Source organism: Gymnoscopelus microlampas (assembly GCF_963454915.1).
Source record: "Gymnoscopelus microlampas genome assembly, chromosome: 17".
Taxonomy (NCBI): domain Eukaryota; kingdom Metazoa; phylum Chordata; class Actinopteri; order Myctophiformes; family Myctophidae; genus Gymnoscopelus; species Gymnoscopelus microlampas.
In genome coordinates this window covers 15,807,858-15,826,041 of record NC_139954.1, presented here as the reverse complement: position 1 = coordinate 15,826,041, position 18,184 = coordinate 15,807,858, and the positions used below count along the sequence as shown (strand labels likewise).

At 42.7% G+C, this 18,184-nt stretch overlaps 1 protein-coding gene across 1 annotated transcript in view; it reads left to right on the top strand.

Moving 5' to 3' along the window:
- slc4a3 (solute carrier family 4 member 3) overlaps positions 1–17,977 on the top strand; it is a 73,371-nt gene extending 55,394 nt beyond the window's left edge. The window contains exons 11-22 of the mRNA XM_084084651.1: positions 1,020–1,204; positions 2,215–2,449; positions 2,816–3,031; positions 3,699–3,847; positions 4,283–4,477; positions 5,652–5,873; positions 8,028–8,117; positions 8,275–8,441; positions 10,644–10,897; positions 12,605–12,774; positions 14,513–14,686; positions 16,153–17,977. Coding sequence (XP_083940777.1) covers positions 1,020–1,204; positions 2,215–2,449; positions 2,816–3,031; positions 3,699–3,847; positions 4,283–4,477; positions 5,652–5,873; positions 8,028–8,117; positions 8,275–8,441; positions 10,644–10,897; positions 12,605–12,774; positions 14,513–14,686; positions 16,153–16,230 — 2,135 coding nt within the window. The 3' untranslated portion in view covers positions 16,231–17,977. The remainder of the gene's footprint in view (positions 1–1,019; positions 1,205–2,214; positions 2,450–2,815; positions 3,032–3,698; positions 3,848–4,282; positions 4,478–5,651; positions 5,874–8,027; positions 8,118–8,274; positions 8,442–10,643; positions 10,898–12,604; positions 12,775–14,512; positions 14,687–16,152) is intronic.
- The last annotated feature ends 207 nt before the right edge of the window (positions 17,978–18,184 follow it).

Sequence of the window (18,184 nt, the reverse complement as noted above, 5' to 3'; positions counted from 1 at the left end):
CATTAAAAATAAATAAATAAAAAAAACTAACGTAATTTGTATTGTTGACCCATTTCTACCATATAGAGCAGGTTTCGTTCAATTTCGACCCCTCTGTCACATGGTACTAATGTTTGTGTCCAGAATCACTGCGCCGCGGCAGCCTACTCACGCACAAAATATATGACACAAAAAATAGTACCATGTGACAGAGGGGTCGAAATTGAACGAAACCTGCCCTATATGGTACAAATAGGTCAACAATACAAATGACGCTAGTTTTTTAAATGTATTTATTTTTAATGAGCGGCCCCCACCAAATCTACTAATCTACCGGAACTACATTCATATTTATCAGAAACGGACCATAACTCTGACCACGGGACTCGGGCAATCAATTAATACCTTTGCAACCACTACATTAATGGTAAGTATTTCCTACAGAAAATACTCAAAAAATCTGAACTAACCCTTTAAGTAAAAGTATCAATAATGCAATATAGAAATACTCTTTTTTTTACAAGTAGAAGTCCGGAATTCAAAATTGATTTGAGTAAAAGTACAAAAGTATTGGCATCAAAATGTACTTAAAGTACCAAAAGTAAAAGTATGCAGAATGTCCCATTTCACGTTTTCAAATGTAAAAAAATCTTTTGAAAATAGCAGATCTACAAGCTCACAATGAGTGGCTTTGCGACGCATTGTGAGCTTGTAGATCGGCCGAAATGTATATATTGCTGAAGCGGTTAATGTATGTTTTGTACTAATAATCAAAATCTTCTAATCAAAATCTTGTAAGAAACTAGTAACTAAAGTTTTCAAATAATTGTAGTGGAGTAAAAGTACAATATTTGCCTCTGAGATGTAGTGGAGTAGAAGTAAAAGTACTGGAAATTGGAAATACTCAAGTACAATTTTGAGGTATTTTTTACTTTACTTAAGTACAGAACTTAGTTACTTTCCACCACTGCTTATATCCATCTCTTATGAGATCAAATAAACTAAAAAAAATACTAAATGTAATTGTAAAATGTCTCCAGGCTGTGTGGAGTTCCTGGAACAGCCGGCCATGGCCTTCGTGCGGTTGAACGAGGCGGTGCTCCTGGAGTCGGTGCTGGAGGTTCCTGTACCGGTCCGCTTCATCTTCGTCCTGCTGGGACCCAGCCAGGCCAACGTGGACTACCACGAGATCGGACGCTCCTTCTCCACACTCATGTCAGACAAGGTAATAATCTAGCCTGGTAAAGCCCCTCCCTCCGGAAAATCTCATTTCCATTTGATTTCCGGAAGGAGTCTGACCTGAAGGCTTGTCTGGGCGTTTCTAGCCCGTTCACCAAATGGACGAGCCTATTAGCGTCGTCGCTCATCGTTCTGTGATAGACAGTGCAAGTTGGCCAATCAGGTGGCGAGTTCGAGTGAGTCCGAATGGAGCCGAGTGCAGCCGACACAAATGGAACGTGCCGCCATTGTTTTCTGTGGGCAGTTAAACTTTTTACTTTCGGTTTTAAAACGCTCTCAAACTTATTTTTTGAGGCACGGAATTTACTTTGTTTTAAGATATCGCTTGGATAGAATTTAGTTGTTTAACTTCATATATGTGGTCAATTAATCATGACAGAGCCTATTTAAAAATAAAAATTCAGAGAACCGGCAGGGGCGGCCAATGACACGCATGTATCCGAATAAGGCAACCTATTTTGGGCATGGTCGTCTCAAAAGTCCCGTTGCGTCACATTAGTCTGGAGGTGTTAAAAATGCACTGCTGATTGGCTGAAGGGGAACAACGATCATTGGCTGAAGGGGTTGTCAGTCAACAGTATTACTCCCGCCCAACTCCAGCCTACAGCCAATATTGCAGAATGGGCGATCATGCCAGACTCACTCCTGAAATAAATTACAAATGAGTTTTCCGGAGGGAGGGTTTACCAGGCTAGTAATAATCACCCTCCGGCTCGGATGCAGCGTTCTTTGATCGTTTGGAGATAAGTCCATTTATTGTGTCATATTTTTACTGTGAGTTGGAAATGAATTACAGTTAGATAGTGCATTGTATTTGCTAGAAAATATTTTCTTAAAAGTCTATATTCTATATTGACTCAAAATGTCAGACACAATTCATGTTTTACCAATGTCACGTACTGTTAATCCACTGTTTTGGGGAAATATCCCTTTGACTTGCGAGACCATCCATTGGATTTGCAGTTGCTCACCTCCCACCTATACTTTCTCCTCTAGAACTTCCATGAGGTGGCCTATTTTGCTGACGACAGACAGGACCTCCTGAACGGCATCAACGAGTTCCTGGACTTCAGCATTGTCATCCCGCCCTCTGACATCGAGGGTAAAGACCTGCTGAAGACCGTGGCCGACTTCCAGAAGCAGATGATGATGAAGAGGAAGGATAGGGAAAAGGATAGGGAATTCAAGAGACAACAGTCCATCTTACCTGGAGTAGATCTGGAGAGCAAAGGTACTTTGGTGCTGTAGTGCCGGGCGATTAACCGAAAATATATCGAAACGAATATTTAGAACCAATGACCAACTTTATCTTGTTCATGTAGGTTAATCAAATAATCGTGAAGACGTTAATTGCTTCATGATTGTTTTCAATTTCTTATATATCAATAAATCAACACAAAAACATTCTAATTGATTTTTAATAATGTCGTTGCGACTTGCCAATTGAACTTGCAGATCACCTATTCTCTCTATTTTTGCATAACACCGTTGTGCGACCAAGTATGAAAAAATCCTAAGTGTTTCATCGATTTGTTGGTATTAAATAATGGATAGTTTCAGCCCTAATCTAATTATCACTCTACAACCAATTGGGCAGAGATGACACCTGAGGACCAGGAAGAGGCCGACCAGGAGGTGGACCCGTTGAAGCGCTCCGGCATCCCCTTCGGAGGCCTGATCCACGACATCCGCCGGCGGTACCCGCACTACGTCAGCGACCTCAAGGACGCCGTGGACATGCAGTGCATCGCCGCCGTCATCTTCATCTATTTCGCCGCGCTGTCGCCCACCATCACCTTCGGAGGGCTGCTGGGTACGTTTGGGGGGTTTGGTTCAGTGGTGGAAGAAGTTACTTCTGTGAAATACGTTTGGGGTTCAAGTAAAAGTAACAATACCAGGGTGCAAAAATACTTAGTAAAAGTAAGTAAAAGTCCTGTATTCGCAGTACAGTAGTACAGTACAGTATTAGCATCAACATACACTTAAAACAGTAAAGGTACTCATAATGCAGAATGTCCCATTTCATGTTTTTTCTTTTAATGTAAAAAGAATTGTCAACATATTTCAAAAATAGCATATATACAAGCTCACAAGGCGTCGCAATGGGACACGTTGTGAGCTTGTAAATCGTCTACTTATGAATAGCCAAAGTATAAAATAGGGCTTGATTGGTTATGTTTTGTTCTAATAATTCATCAGCTATTGTATGAACAAGCTTGGTCAGTGTTTAGCTTTTCTTTTTTTATAATTATAACCCCCTGGTTCCCCCACAAGGACCCCTGGGGGTCCCCGGACCCCACTTGGAGAACCAATGATATACAGTATGCATGAATGTATATGTCACAGGGAAATTGGTGGAGGAGCGCTCGCTTTTAGGCGCGGGGCTTCGGCGCGAGGCGGGGCTTTTCGAGACAGTTTTTTTTTTTAAAGGTTTCAAAGTGTTACAAAATCATGTTATCACTCCCCTCTCTTCTGTACAGGGGAGAAAACAGAAGGCATGATGGGAGTATCTGAGCTGATCATTTCCACGGCAACTCTGGGGGTTATATTCTCTCTGCTGGCCGGACAACCCCTCCTGATCATCGGCTTCTCAGGACCCTTGTTGGTGTTTGAAGAGGCGTTTTACAAGGTGCCCGAACAGAATACAGGAAACGATTCTCTTCTTTTTTTTTGATTCAAAATCGATTTTTGGAAAATGAGAATCGATTCTGAATCCTACAACAACAGCTATTGTTAAATGAGTTTCGGTTTGTTTTCAGTGGGAAGGGAGCGCACAGACAGTAAATCCCGCCCACTACATTTGATTGGGTAAAGCGCGGCCTGCTTCCTGATCTGAAGGCACGCCCACTCTGAATCTGTTCTTTGTCCATTCTGTGTATCAATTCTTGTTAACCACTTTCAACTTGCCGACCCTATTTTGGGCATTCAAATTATTCCAAATTATTGTGAATAACTTGTAGCTATTTTCAGACGATTTGTGATTGAACAACTCCCCCCCCCCCCCCCCCATGTAACGTAATGTTACAAATGAAATCTCTGTCCCTTTTTCATTTGCTCCCTTTAGTTCTGTCAGGCGCAGGGTTTCGAGTACCTCACCGGCCGGGTGTGGATCGGTTTCTGGCTCATCTTCATCGTCCTGGTGATGGTGGCGGCGGAGGGCAGCTTCCTGGTCCGCTACATCTCGCCGTTCACGCAGGAGATCTTCGCCTTCCTCATCTCCCTCATCTTCATCTACGAGACGTTCTCCAAACTCATCAAGGTAGCTGAGCAGCACGTCGTAGCTGTCGGGTGGAAACCGAGTATGTCCAAAAGTGTTACTCTTCAGGAAATGGGGTGAAAAAATAAATAATGGATCGTTATTATTTTGTCACAAGCTCTTGTTAACACATTGGGTGCCAAAACCGGGAATTCCCGGTTTTTAATTTTTAGTGCTTAGGTGCCAAAGCCGGGAATCCCTGTGAAATCAATCTTTTTGTTGTTTTTTTCCACAAGGGGGGGGGGGGGGGGGGCTAGTGCAGCTCTGGAATCACCCACGGTGACTCTGAGAAGGAAGGGACCGATGGATCACCGTGCCAAAAAACCTGGCTCCCGTCCGCTCCCATTCTATCTCCTTGCAAAAAAACTCCATATTTCCTTAACTTTTTACAGTGGCGAAAACGAGTCATTTTCGATCCGAGATCACTCCGCCATGGTGACTCGCGTGAGAGATACTGTTCCAGGCGTTAGCCAGGACCATCCACCATCGTGCATGCATATATTGTTTATATCGTTTATATTTACAGCTGCAGATCGTGGAGTCTGCAGCTGTAAACAGTGTAGCGTTACAAACGGTGAGATCTCTGGCACTCAACGTCACTTTTTTAATAAAACTTAATGGCACCGAATGTGTTAAGTCATTAAGCGCCAGAATAAAACATTGTGTACAGCTGCCCTTGCCAGCGACTAACGTTTGAAAAATCATAGAATATTATTCTTCACAACGATCCATCCACCGATCGCATGGCCGAGTCTCGTAGAATTGGGGGGGGGGGGGGGGGATGCCGTCGCGATAGTCTGTTCCATAGTTATTGGCAGTTGAATGTATTTTAGGTTGTTTTCGTCCAAAATAACAGAAAACAGAGAAAATCCATTAGATTGGAAGTGAATGTGGCTGTTTTTTTTGCAATCATGTGATTCCCTGCACTGGAAGTCAAATGGTGACTCATAGGTTAGCGAAGAGAACCATCTAGCGTAAAAACTGAAAACACACAATGCATCAAAACAAGTCATTGGCGGTGTGGGCTTTGGATTGACATACGTCAAAACACGTCATTGGCAGTCAATGAGTCAATACTTTTCAGAATCAAAAAGGTTTTATTGTCACACCTTAAAATGACTTTACTTTAAAAAGAAGGGCGAAACGGTTAACCAACAATATTGTATTTGTTTCCCAGGTCTTTCAAGAGCATCCACTACTGGCAAGCTACCCTACCACCACATATTCTCCATTCGGCCCAAACACAGGGGCCCCTGTGGCCCCTGGAGGGGGACTAGTCCCGGCTGAAGTGCTCAACCAGCCCAACACTGCTCTCCTGTCTCTGGTGCTCATGCTGGGAACCTTCTTTGTTGCCTTCTTCCTCCGAAAGTTCAGAAACAGTAGATTCCTGGGCGGGAAGGTAATTTGCGTATAATGCGTCTCCCAAATAAACTAAACTTTATTTCACGATTGATGTCAGGCAATGTCAGACAGGCGTACCCATGGGAATAATTAAGGTGAATTACTGTAGATGCAGTAATATGCCTTACAGTGCAGAACTTCTAGTTATGTTAGCAAACATTATTTTACTGCGTGGCTCTGCAGGGGGCTAGCCGTCTATACGTTCGTCTATGTCTATGTGTCCGTAGCTAACCTCGCAAGCTGCTTGACCGAACAGCACTGACTTTCTTGTGCACACTGCCACTAGGCTAACTTAGTACCTCAACATGTTTCCCACGTTTTACATTGTTTTGAAATTTTGATCTTTAATTTGATAAAGTCAAAGGGTCTCGGATCGGAAATGTTGCCCAAATTTTGAGTCATAGAGTATATCATAGACAGGCTGGCAACATGAACTCTGAGATACAAATTGGATCAAGCCATTCCCACAAATTTATTTTCAAAATTATTATTTGATTTTTTAAGACTATGTTGAAAGTAATGAGTCATTGTCATTAAAATTGTCTTTGACTTTCCTATAGTGGGAATCAAACCCAGACAAAAGTGATGAGAGAGCGCCAAATTCTGGCCATTTATTCCAGCAGAGGAATAACTGATTTTCTTTCTTTTTGGAAGAAGTGCATTATTATATTATTGGGATGACGTCTGTGGCTCTCTATCCAACTGTCAATAAAACGTGTGCTTTTGTCTTTAAAGATCAAGTAAACGCCCTGTTTTACTTAAGGTGAAGTCGCCCCCACAGTTTCCCATGCCTACTTGGTGCGTACAGTACGTTTAAGGTCATGTAACAAGTGGGGAATGGCAAAGGCAACGTGGGTTGAGGTTGTGTTGTTTTTGAAGCAGCAAAACAAACCCGCCTGTGTTTAACAGTCTGCCACGTGACCATTGTTTTTTTGATTGAGAAGGTAACATCTCACCGCCGATTCCAACACATTCTCCCAACAGTCCCAACACGTCACATTTACAATGCTTGTTCAGGTACCTTTCATGCACGATGCAAGGACGCCCTTTTCACGTACCATTTTGACGACAATGGCTCATAACAGATTCCCGCCTTATCAGTATGCAAATTGGACGGGAATGAGTCAGCCGAAGCGGGCTGGAGTCCTGTGAGGCGAGCCCGAGCAATGTGTAAGCTGAGCATGTGTCAATGTTTTTAACTTATATTATTATTAAACACCCACAATGTATTTGGGGGGGGAGCCCAATACATTTTGTTCGGTTAACATCCTTTTCCCCACGAAAGTGCTGGTTGTTTCTTGTGCTCTGCATATCTCCAAAGCATTATAATAATGTGTTTCACAACTAAATCTGGTCTTTAGACATACCGTAGCATTCACTCAATCCAGATTTGATGCAGGCCACACAACTTGGTCGGTATGGGATGTCACAGGCCGAACGCCGATCAGAGCCTCACTACATTTTCATGCATTGGCGAGTGACTGTTGAGCGATATACAAAACGAGCACTCCTCCCGTCCCCGTCATGACACATGGGGTCCCGTCAATGAGGAAGTGGGTGGCTTTTTAGGATTTCACCGCATTTGTTGTTGTTGTGGATACTTCTGTTCTGTGGATGCCCCAAATTCTGTGGGATTTGCCACACGTAAAGTTTCTGTATTCCGTTGTCTGTCACGTGACACAGTCAGACTAACTCTGAGCGTTGAAAAATGCATTGACCCAGTGACGCCAAGGGTCCTGACCAAACGTCTGTATGTGACGAGTAGGGCGTGAGAATGTGTTGCTGATTCTCAGAGTGGATTATACCCATGAGGCATAGAGCACTGGCTCAATTTCAAGGACCCCCATAACTCGGAGAGTGTACCAATGGACCATTATGGGTCCATTACAGACCCACAAGGGTCCATTTGGTTGCTAACTATCAATAATTTACCGACTTTGAGAACCACTGACATAGTGTACAGTTGAGTTCAATGTCATAGAATGTTCCCAACGTTTTCAACCCATTGAACTTGACCTAGAGACCTGCGCTTTTGCACTGAAGACTCATGATTGGAATCAGAATCGGTTGCCATCATTATGGAGTGATGCACATGGGCATACATAACATACAAATTTAGTGTTAAATTGTTCTTTTGCTCTCCTCCCTGCAGGCCAGACGAATCATTGGTGATTTTGGCATTCCCATCTCAATATTATTCTCAGTACTAGTGGACTGGTCCCTTCCAGAGACCTACACACAGGTACTGTGACTACAATACTTTGTCCTTTGAATGATGACATGAACGTAACGTACGTTACACATACACATCAATTTAAAATTGTCCTTGCATTATAAGTGACTTTTCTACATGTATTTCTTTGTGTTGTCTTAATGTTATTTTGTATTATTATTTTCAGAAACTCAACGTGCCATCAGGTTTTTCTGTCACATCTCCTGACAAGAGAGGCTGGTTCATCAGTCCGTTTGGTGACAAGCAGCCTTTTCCCGCCTGGATGATGGGGGCGTCCATCGTGCCCGCCCTCCTCGTGTTCATCCTCATCTTCATGGAAACCCAGATCACCTCGTACGTATACCATCTTTTGGACAGTATGTTGTGGGGTTTTTTTTTTGGCCCCGCGAGCGAGCGGTGAGGCTTTATTAACCCATTAAGACCAGGAACGCATCTGTGTCATTTTCAGATTTCTTTGGCTTTAAAAAAAATAGCAGATATACAAGCTCATAGCACGGCACTCTGCTAATTTTTTTTTCTTAATCTTGAAAATGTTTGCAAATCTTTAGTACAAATAGATATTTAAAGCGAACATTTGTAACTCAAATATTTGCTTCTGGGGGATTCTACAAATGTTTTCTAAATCCTAACAGTTTTCTGAAAAAACGTATGTTTCTATATCAGTGGTGCTCAAAATGATATGTACTTGTCCACGGACCCCCACCCCATGTCAAAAATATTTTGTAATGGGGACCCCCAGAAGCAAAGATTTGAGTCAAAAATGTTCCCTTTAAAAAAAAAATATATATATATATATATATATATATATATTCAAATATTTGCACAAAATGTTTGAGATTTTTGAATAGCCAAAGTATACAACATGGATAAAGTGGTTACACAGATGCTTTCCCCGTTAAAATGGGTTAATGTTGTCTTATGTCAGTCCGTCTAAGGCTTTGGCCCCAAACAAAATATGTCAAAAACCTATTGACTGTGTCGACATGGAATATGTTGTGCACAGAGTGTAAGTGCTATAGATCATCCTCCTGGGTTGCATTTAGTCTGTTTATTATTTAGTCATGGGTGGGTTTTGGGCATAACATTAATTAAACCAATCTGACTGTCTCTCGTTCCCTTTTACCCATTAAGACTGGGAAAGCAACTGTCATTTTAGATTTTAACCACTTTAATCAGTATTTTATTGAAAAGGTTTTGAGAACCACTGATATTATAGCAACATACAGTAAGTGTTTCAGAAAACTGTACAGACATTTGTAGAATCGGCCTCAGGTCTGTGTTAAGAGCCAGGTGTGCCTGCACCTTGTGTATTGTTGTTGAAATAGTGGTTTCTTTCCACAAGTTGGAGGAAAAGCAAAAAGTTTTCTGCTAAGGAAACGGGACCCTCTACTCTGGGACCCTCTGCTCTCCAGGCGGCCTCTCTACCCATTCAGCTACGGCTGTCCCGTCACTTGAATAGATCTAATCCACAACCAAGACGACGTATCGATTCTTACATTTTTTTTCTAAATCCTAACAGTTTTTTTGCACTCGGTGCAGCGCTATGAGCTTGTATATCTGCTATTTTTGAATAGCCAAAGAAATCTAAAGTGACACAGATGCGTTCCAGGTCTTATGGGTTACTTTTTGTACGTTGCCCCTCATCTGCCGGGCAACGTACAATACCATGGACCGTTTTGAAGAAATCTGAGGAGGTTAGGAGGTACAAAGCTCTGTTATCGCTCTCTTGAGGGACTACAAACCCAACCAGATGGCAATACATTCCTGGAGAAAGAGATAGCACAGATGGTGTCAACTCTTGTCTGTCATCAGAAATGGCGAAATCCCCGAGGCAAATTACAGTATGTCAAAGCACATCAAGAGGTCGATGTAAACAAACAACAGTGATCTGTGGTAAAAATCACTGTTCCAGCACTGTGTGCAGTGGATGGGTCTAGTGTAAAACTGTTCTCAGAGAACTTAGTTTGGTTGTTTGTGACTTTGGGAAATACAGTATGTATTTTTATCGTCATTGATCTGTCATCATAGTCATAATGGATGTTCAGCTATTAGAATCTCTTAAGATGTACTTCAACTGTTTGTAAAAGGTATTTTACCTGTGATCCACATAATATTTAGATTAGAGCAAGACCAATACCATTGGAGAGTCCTAAACTGATTACCAATGTTTCGACCGATATTTTGTTAAGAAGTGTTTCTAATCAATTTGAAACTTGGATAAACTTAGATTTGATTAAAGTTTCTATTCGAGAACATTTAACAAAAAATAAATCAAATCAAATAATGTCCGGTATTGGTCTGGGTGAAGTTTAGATTTATTCGAGCCAGGGGGCCGCCATAGCTGAATCGGTAGAGAGAGCCCGCTGGGAAGCAGAAGGTCCCACGTTCGATTCCCGACCCCTGCAATGTGCCGAGGCATCCATGAGCAAGGCACTTAACCCCTAACTGCCCCCTGCGCTCCCAGAGAGAGTTCCTGTGGGATAAAATGGGTCTAATTATCATTAAAGACATTCACGTCATACCCTTTCCTGCCAGGTTGATCGTCAGTAAGAAGGAGCGGCGTCTGGTCAAAGGCTCGGGCTTCCACCTGGACCTGCTGCTGATCGTCACGCTGGGCGCCATCTGCCCGCTGCTGGGCCTGCCGTGGCTCACCGCCGCCACGGTGCGCTCCGTCACGCACGTCAACGCCCTCACCGTCATGAGCAAAGCCACGGCGCCCGGCGAGAAGCCCATGATCCAGGAGGTCAAGGAGCAGAGGGTGACCGGCCTGGTCGTCGCCGTGCTCGTGGGTAAGAGGAGAGAGAGTATAAGGAAAGGAGGAGGAGGTGTCACTATTCAGGCCGTAGTAGTTTATAATGACACTATATGGTTTAGGGATGGGACGATAATCATTATTATAATTTATCGTGATAAAAAAACGATAATCACAATCACAATAATCGTATCGCAGAGATTTTAAGTTATTGTGAAATTGTCCTCCATTATACATTAGGATGAGTTAGCTTTTGTTGAGCTGCAAATTCAGTACAACTTCCAAAGATAGCAGATCTACAAGCTCACAACGCGTTGTGAGCTTGTAGATCTGCTATTTTTGGCGAACGTTCCCCCCAGAATAGGGATGCTGGGGGTTCCAGTGGTTAACAAAAGTGGCATTTTAAGTTTTAAGCATTATTTTGATTATCGTGATAATATTGTTAATCGCAATTATTTTTGGCACAATAATCGTGACATGTCATTGTCATATCGTCCCATCTCTAATATGGTTATATAGTATGTTTCATAAGACATAGCATGTGTACACACAATGGCCGAATTGCCTGAAAAGGTCTAGCAAGTCTAATGTTGAAAATGAATGGCGTTCCAATTTAATCACTTTTCACTGCTTTTAAAGTAGCAAAAATGGCCAATCTACAAGCTCACAATGCGTCGCGATGCGTTGTGAGCTTGTAGATCAGCCGATTTTTGCTACTTTTGCAGGACACTCGTTTACGACGAAATATGGCATTCATTTACCAAATAACTTTTAAACATTGAGACGACGATATGTTTATTGAAACTGGGACGTCTACATGACTGTGAGTCAATTGCCTTCTCAAAGTATTGTTTAGTATTACACAATACCTGAGCTTGTTAAATCTTGCCGCTGACAAATTTCCCTGGATTATATTAAAAACATACTGAAACTAATACCGTAACATTAAAAACAAAACTAAACATTTTCAAACAATAAAAATGAAACTGCCAAACCCACTCATGAATCTAATTGAAACTAAACTGAGTTGAAAATAAAGCAAACAAATTAAGAAAATAACAAGTAAAGAAAGTAAAGTGTATACCAACCTTGGTTTGCAAGGCACTTGCTGAAATACTACCCACTGCGTGTGGTCAAAAGAATAATGCACTCCAAATGCACTCCAAATGCACTCCGTAAGCTAAGTTTACGGAGTCCATCAAAAGTCTTACAACATACAATGTAAAAAAACACACACAGTATTTGTGTCAAATACAATATTCGACATAATACAATACAAGTACAAAGTAGATCAATACTCTAAATACTAAAATTGTGACAATTAATATAATGATTTCAGTCATATGGTCAGCAGCATAAAGTGTGTTTTTAATGTTTTCATTTGTTTGTTTGCTTTAAGGAGAATTTGTTATGTGTAAGAGTTATGTGAGATGGCAATGACTTATAGAATGGTATTGATCGATAGATAACGTTGAAGGAGGTTAGCTCTTGGAAATGGTATTATTTGTAATGGTATATAAGTGACCTCAGCTGGCATTCCTGGTGTGATAATTATGTATTTTACTTGTTTTTAGCATCTGATTAATCCGTGCACACGTCTGTGCCTTTGACCTTTGAAGCGTCATTTACAGTTGTTGTATGACGGTGTTAAGCGCTGAAAATGGCCAATCTACTTGTATGAGTTGTGAGCTTTGTGTGACCAACTCTAAATGAAGCGTGACTCCTCATTGCCCCACAACACCAGGCATGTCCATCGTGATGACGGACATGCTGCGTCTCATCCCGCTGGCCGTGCTCTTCGGCATCTTCCTCTACATGGGCGTCACGTCGCTGACGGGGATCCAGCTGTACGAGCGCATCACGCTCATGTGCACGCCCGCCAAGCACCATCCGGACCACATCTACGTCACCAAGGTAATTATGTAGCGAGACTGAGAGATCTGGCTATACCTTCCACTAGGGCTTCAACTATCGATAGTTTTCTTAGTGATCGAAAGTAGTACCGCCTGAAACTTGCAGCATGAACATAAAAAAAGTTTAGGCTTGCAGCATTAACTCTGAGACTGCACAGTCTTGGAGTTACAAATGGATAAATGAACACTGACAATTTGGCTGTGTTCTAACGGTGCGTTTTAACAGCGGGCGACTCTCGGGCGATGCCGGGCGACATCGTCCAAAAAGATAAAGAAAATCCATCTTTCATCGCCCCCCCCGCCCACTTCGCCCGATCGCCAGTAGTTGCCGGCTCTCATAGACTTTCTTTATCTTTTGGGCGATGTTGCCCGGCATCGCCCGAGAGTCGCCCGCTGTTAAAACGCACCGTTAGTCAGGGGTCTTCAACGTTTTTCAGGCCAAGCACCCCCTATAGCTGAGCTAGAGAGATGAAGCAGGGACCCCCTCTATATTGTATAAACTTGTGTTTCTTTCTTTTTTTTACTTGGTCTGCTCTTTTCTCCCTCTACACCTATACCTCTTACCTATAAATAGCCGATCTACAAGGCGTTGTGAGCTTGTAGATCTGCTATTTTTGGCTAAAGTTCTCCTCAGAAAAGGGATGCTAGGGTTCAAGTGGTTCATGTAAATAAAAACAAAGATTTGGCGGCCCCCCCTGTAGTAACTCTGAGTTCCCCCTAGGGGTCCCGGACCGCCTGTTTAAGACCCCTGTTCTAAGTAATTTCTCCAGCACAAAACATGAATCAGAGAGAGCATTAGATACATTAGTTACATGGGATACAGTTTATTGACCGTTACAATTAAACACTGTAAATAAATGATCAGGCATGTTCTTTTTTAAAGTCTTCATAAGGGTTTCGATACACGCTTCCTCCACTAGATGGAGCTTCAAACATGCAAAAGTTTATATAGGGAGAAGAACTCTAGTGTCTAATGTGTTTTACATGTGCGATGGGTTTGTGTGTCCTAAATGTGCATGTGTGTGTGTGTATGCGCGCGTGTATGTGTGTACATTCACGCGCGTGCGTGTGTGTGTGTGTGTAATCCAGTGGTTCTCAATCTTTTCTGGATCAGGGCCCACTTGAAAAACTTGAAAGTGTTCGCGGCCCGCCCATGTGACCACTTAAATGGTCAGATGGGTGGGCCATGTGCATTCTCAGTGCATGCTTATTTCAATAATCAATCAGCCGATCAATCGATTTATCGGTATCACAATGAAAACAAATGTTTCAACCTTTTTAAAGAAAAATACGATGACAGTTTTCTTCACATTCTTATTATTTTAAAACATTAATGTTGTGCTATCATTAAAGTCCTTTGTGTTTTGTCAAATATTTGGGGGCCCACTTTGCCATCTCCTCACGGCCCACCAGTCGGGTCCCGGCCCACAGGTTGAGAACCACTGTTTTTTTTTCAGGTCAAGGACCCCCAAAATGATATGAATTTGGCCCGCGGACCCCCATCTCAAAACGTTGTGTTCCAGGGACCCCCAGAAGCAAAGATTTGAGTTAAAATGTTTGCTTTAAAAAATATATGTATTCAAAGATTTGCACAAATTCTCTCGATTTTTCAAAAAATAGCCAACGTGTAAAATAATGCTTTTTAGCTCAAATCAAAAAGTGACACAGATGCGTTCCAGGTCTTAATTGGTTAATCCAGGATCGTGGCATGCCTCTCTCTCTCTCTCTCTCTCGTGCAGGTGAAGACGTGGCGCATGAACATGTTCACCATCATCCAGCTGCTGTGCATCGTGGCGCTGTGGGTGGTGAAGTCCACGGTGGCGTCGCTGGCGTTCCCCTTCATCCTCATCATGACCGTGCCGCTGCGCCGCCTGGTCCTCGCCAGGATCTTCGAGGAGCGCGAGCTGCAGGCGGTAGGTTTTTGGTTTGGGCCGGGTTGGAGGTTGGCTCGGCTCGCAGGCCAGCATTCCAGGCACGCCACACGTTCTTGGGAACGTTGCCCACACAATCATCTGATACAGCAAACAGCCGCGGGATACACGGTTTTTATACGCTGAATTAACCACTTAAACCCTATTAGAAACTCTCTTTTTTTTCTCCAAAAATGGCAGATCTACTGAGCTTGTAGATCAGCTGTTTTTGAAAAATGTCAAACCTTTTTTTTTTAACATTCTCAATCATTTTATAAATGTTCTAACATGAATATGTGGGCCTGTAATAACATGGCCAACATAGGGACGCCACGGTTTAATGTTGTTAAATCCTTATCCTTATTCTGGGGGGAGGGGGGGACATTCGCCAAAAATATCAGCACAACTACGCAGGACCACTGCCAAGCGGTGTGAGCTTGTAGATCCACTATTTTTGGTGAAGAGATTTGGTGTAAAGGGGAAAAAAAGGATAAGATGGTTTAAGGGGTTAATCCATTCATTCCGGGAACGCATCTCTGTCATTTTAGATTTCTTTGGCTATTCAAAAATAGCAGATCTACAAGCTCATAGCGCGGCACTCGGTGCCGCGCTATGAGCTTGTATATCTGCTATTTTTTAATAGCCAGAGTATAACATAATGGGTATAGCTCAAATCTGAAATGACACAGATGCGTTCCCATATTGAATGTGTTAAAGCACAGGCTGACGTGTCTTCATAGCGCCATAACATCTGTCGACGAGTGTGATGCGCGTGAACGCCACCTCTGGGAACTCAACCATGACCTCTGACATGACCGTGACGATTTATCCACTTAAATGTTGTGAAACAGGACACAAGTGTTAGTGACCATGTGACCTCCCTAGGAAGGAAAAAAAAGAACACACAGCTGGACTCTTCAGCTGCGACTTAAAGCTGGGCCTTATGTTCATCATACGACCTCCTTCTGTCCTCCCCCCCCCTAAACCACATCCTCTCCATGGTAACACAAACAAAGCGCACCCCGCACACACACATTTTCTTAAGTCCAGTGCACACTCCTTCCGACGTCGGAAAGGGAGATGATGTAACTCTAAATTTACGTCATTCCGAACTTTTTTCTCAGAACCCCCGACCCTCCGGAGCCTGTCCGAACCGGACGTTTTTTTTTCTGATGTTGGAAGGAGCATCTATACAGTAGCACTCCACTTTCTCTCTCTCACACACACACACACACACACACACACACACACACACACACACACACACACACACACACACACACACATATATGTTTTGTAACATGAATAGAAAAGGAAAATCTAGATCAGTGTTTCTCAAACATTTGAATTGGAACCATTTGGTTCCATTGGGTCAAGGAACCCTGAGTGTCCCTGGACCCCACTTTGAGACCCACTGATCTAGATACAAAAAAAAAGAATGACGATGATGATGTTGTCTGTATCCACAGTTGGATTGTGACGAGGACTCTCCCAACTTCGATGAAGACGGACGGGACGAGTACAACGAGATCCACATGCTCGTCTAGAAGTCGGACAATAAGACTTTTTTTCCTCCTTCCTCCGTTCTGCGACGTTGGCCAATCAGAGCGAGCCTCTTTGGAAGAACCCTCTGTGTCAGTGGGTAGTGGCGGTGAGGAAACACAGAGGAGCGTAACGGATTGGTCTTTGTCAAATATAACGAAACCTATAGCTGGATGATAAGATTTTTTACCTTGCTGTATCTTATATCCCCCCCCAAACCTATAGCTGGATGATAAGATCTTATCTTAAATGTTCCCCCAAATTGTTACAGGAGCAAATCTAATGATGTTACACCTTTGTGATGGCATCATTGTGTTAACCGCCCTGAAGATCTGATTCCTTTTTCAGGCCAGTGAATGGCTCCACTTTCGGCTTGCCGACTGTGCGTGTGTATGTGCGTGCGTGTGTGTGTGTGCGCGCGTGTGTGTGAATGTCGTGAACACTGTATCCACCACTTTAGTCCTCTTTCCCTTTAAACCTGCGACAGGTTCTGGGCTTGTGTGCAATCACGTTTGTTGATGTCCAGTATGTAACTCGTAACCACGGGTCGGTCCTTCGTTAACGTGTGAGACGCTTTGGGGTTCATGTCAGAGTGGGGATGGGGATGTTGGCGTCGAATTAAAACAAACTCACAAACTGGGAAGTCCATAATGTGAACAGGCTTTCTCACACAGGTATGCAAACCTATAGAGCTCGAAAGGTTCTCTTATTTTGTTAACTGCACTTTTTGAGTACACGGCCCTGAACTTGCGGCGTGAGATTTGTAAGTGTATCGACGCGTAACCCCCGGTACAGTAGAAACACTTGTTGCCAGGGTATAAGCCAACCCAAAATGAAGTCCACTGCCTGTGTAATTAAGCTGCCTTGTTCTCCTTTTTACTACTGCCATTGCCTATAATGTCTCAATGGTGTGCGAGCAAGGAGTTAAAAATGTAGTCCTCTTTCCCTCCTGTATGGACTCCTTTAGTAATGAGCACTTTGACTGGGCAAAAGTTCACAATGGCCGCTGCCAACCTAGCTCCCTGGCCGAGAGCCTCCAGCTCTAAATGTAGTCTCCCACACTGCAGCCAAAATTCAACAGAGACTGCAGGAGTTTCTTTCGAGGGGTGCTACTTTATGTCACGTTTCCTCTGCCCGACATGCTAGGCCACTGACCCTACACTGAAAAGTCACGAGTGTTCATTGAACCCATTAAGACCTGAGGCCGATTCTACAAATGCCTAGCAGTTCAGCTCACACTTTCAAGATTTTTCAAAAATGTTCAGAAATAGCAGATGTATGAGCTTGTATATCTACTGTTATTGAATAGCCAACGCAAAAATCTAAAATGACACGGATTCTTTGCCGGTTTTAATGGGTTAAAGGTGTTTAATTAGAATACATGGCATAAATAGCTCTATTTTCTCATATAAATCATTGCATAGTGTATTTGTTCAATAACAGGGGTCTCCCCATCCCATGACCTTAAACAGAACGTACATTTTCAGGTTGGGATAACAATTCCATCCAATCAGGAGAGAGGACTCATGCAGAATAGAGGATACAACAAGTGAAATTGGAAGTGATGAAACATATAAACGAGCAGACACAATTGGAACTGGAACATTCTAAAAATGTAAGCTGATAAATGATCTCTCTCTCTGATATGTCCCACATAAACATGTGTTTTCTGTTTAATGAAGAGCTGGAGAGGCAGGGCGACCCGTGTTACTGAACAAACGATCCATAGCAATCATTGCTATTGGAATATAGAGCTTTAACTTTTTAGCAATTTTATTTTTTATTTTAAACAAAAATATAGCTTACAGCACCTTCTAATTCAGTTAGTGTACACATGGAAGCAAATGGACACTTATAGGTCCATTTGCTTCCATTTGTATTCTCTGTGGGTTACAAATGGACAAATGAACACTGAGGTTTTCATTGTGCGTTGTTGTGACCGTGGGTGCACAAGTAAAC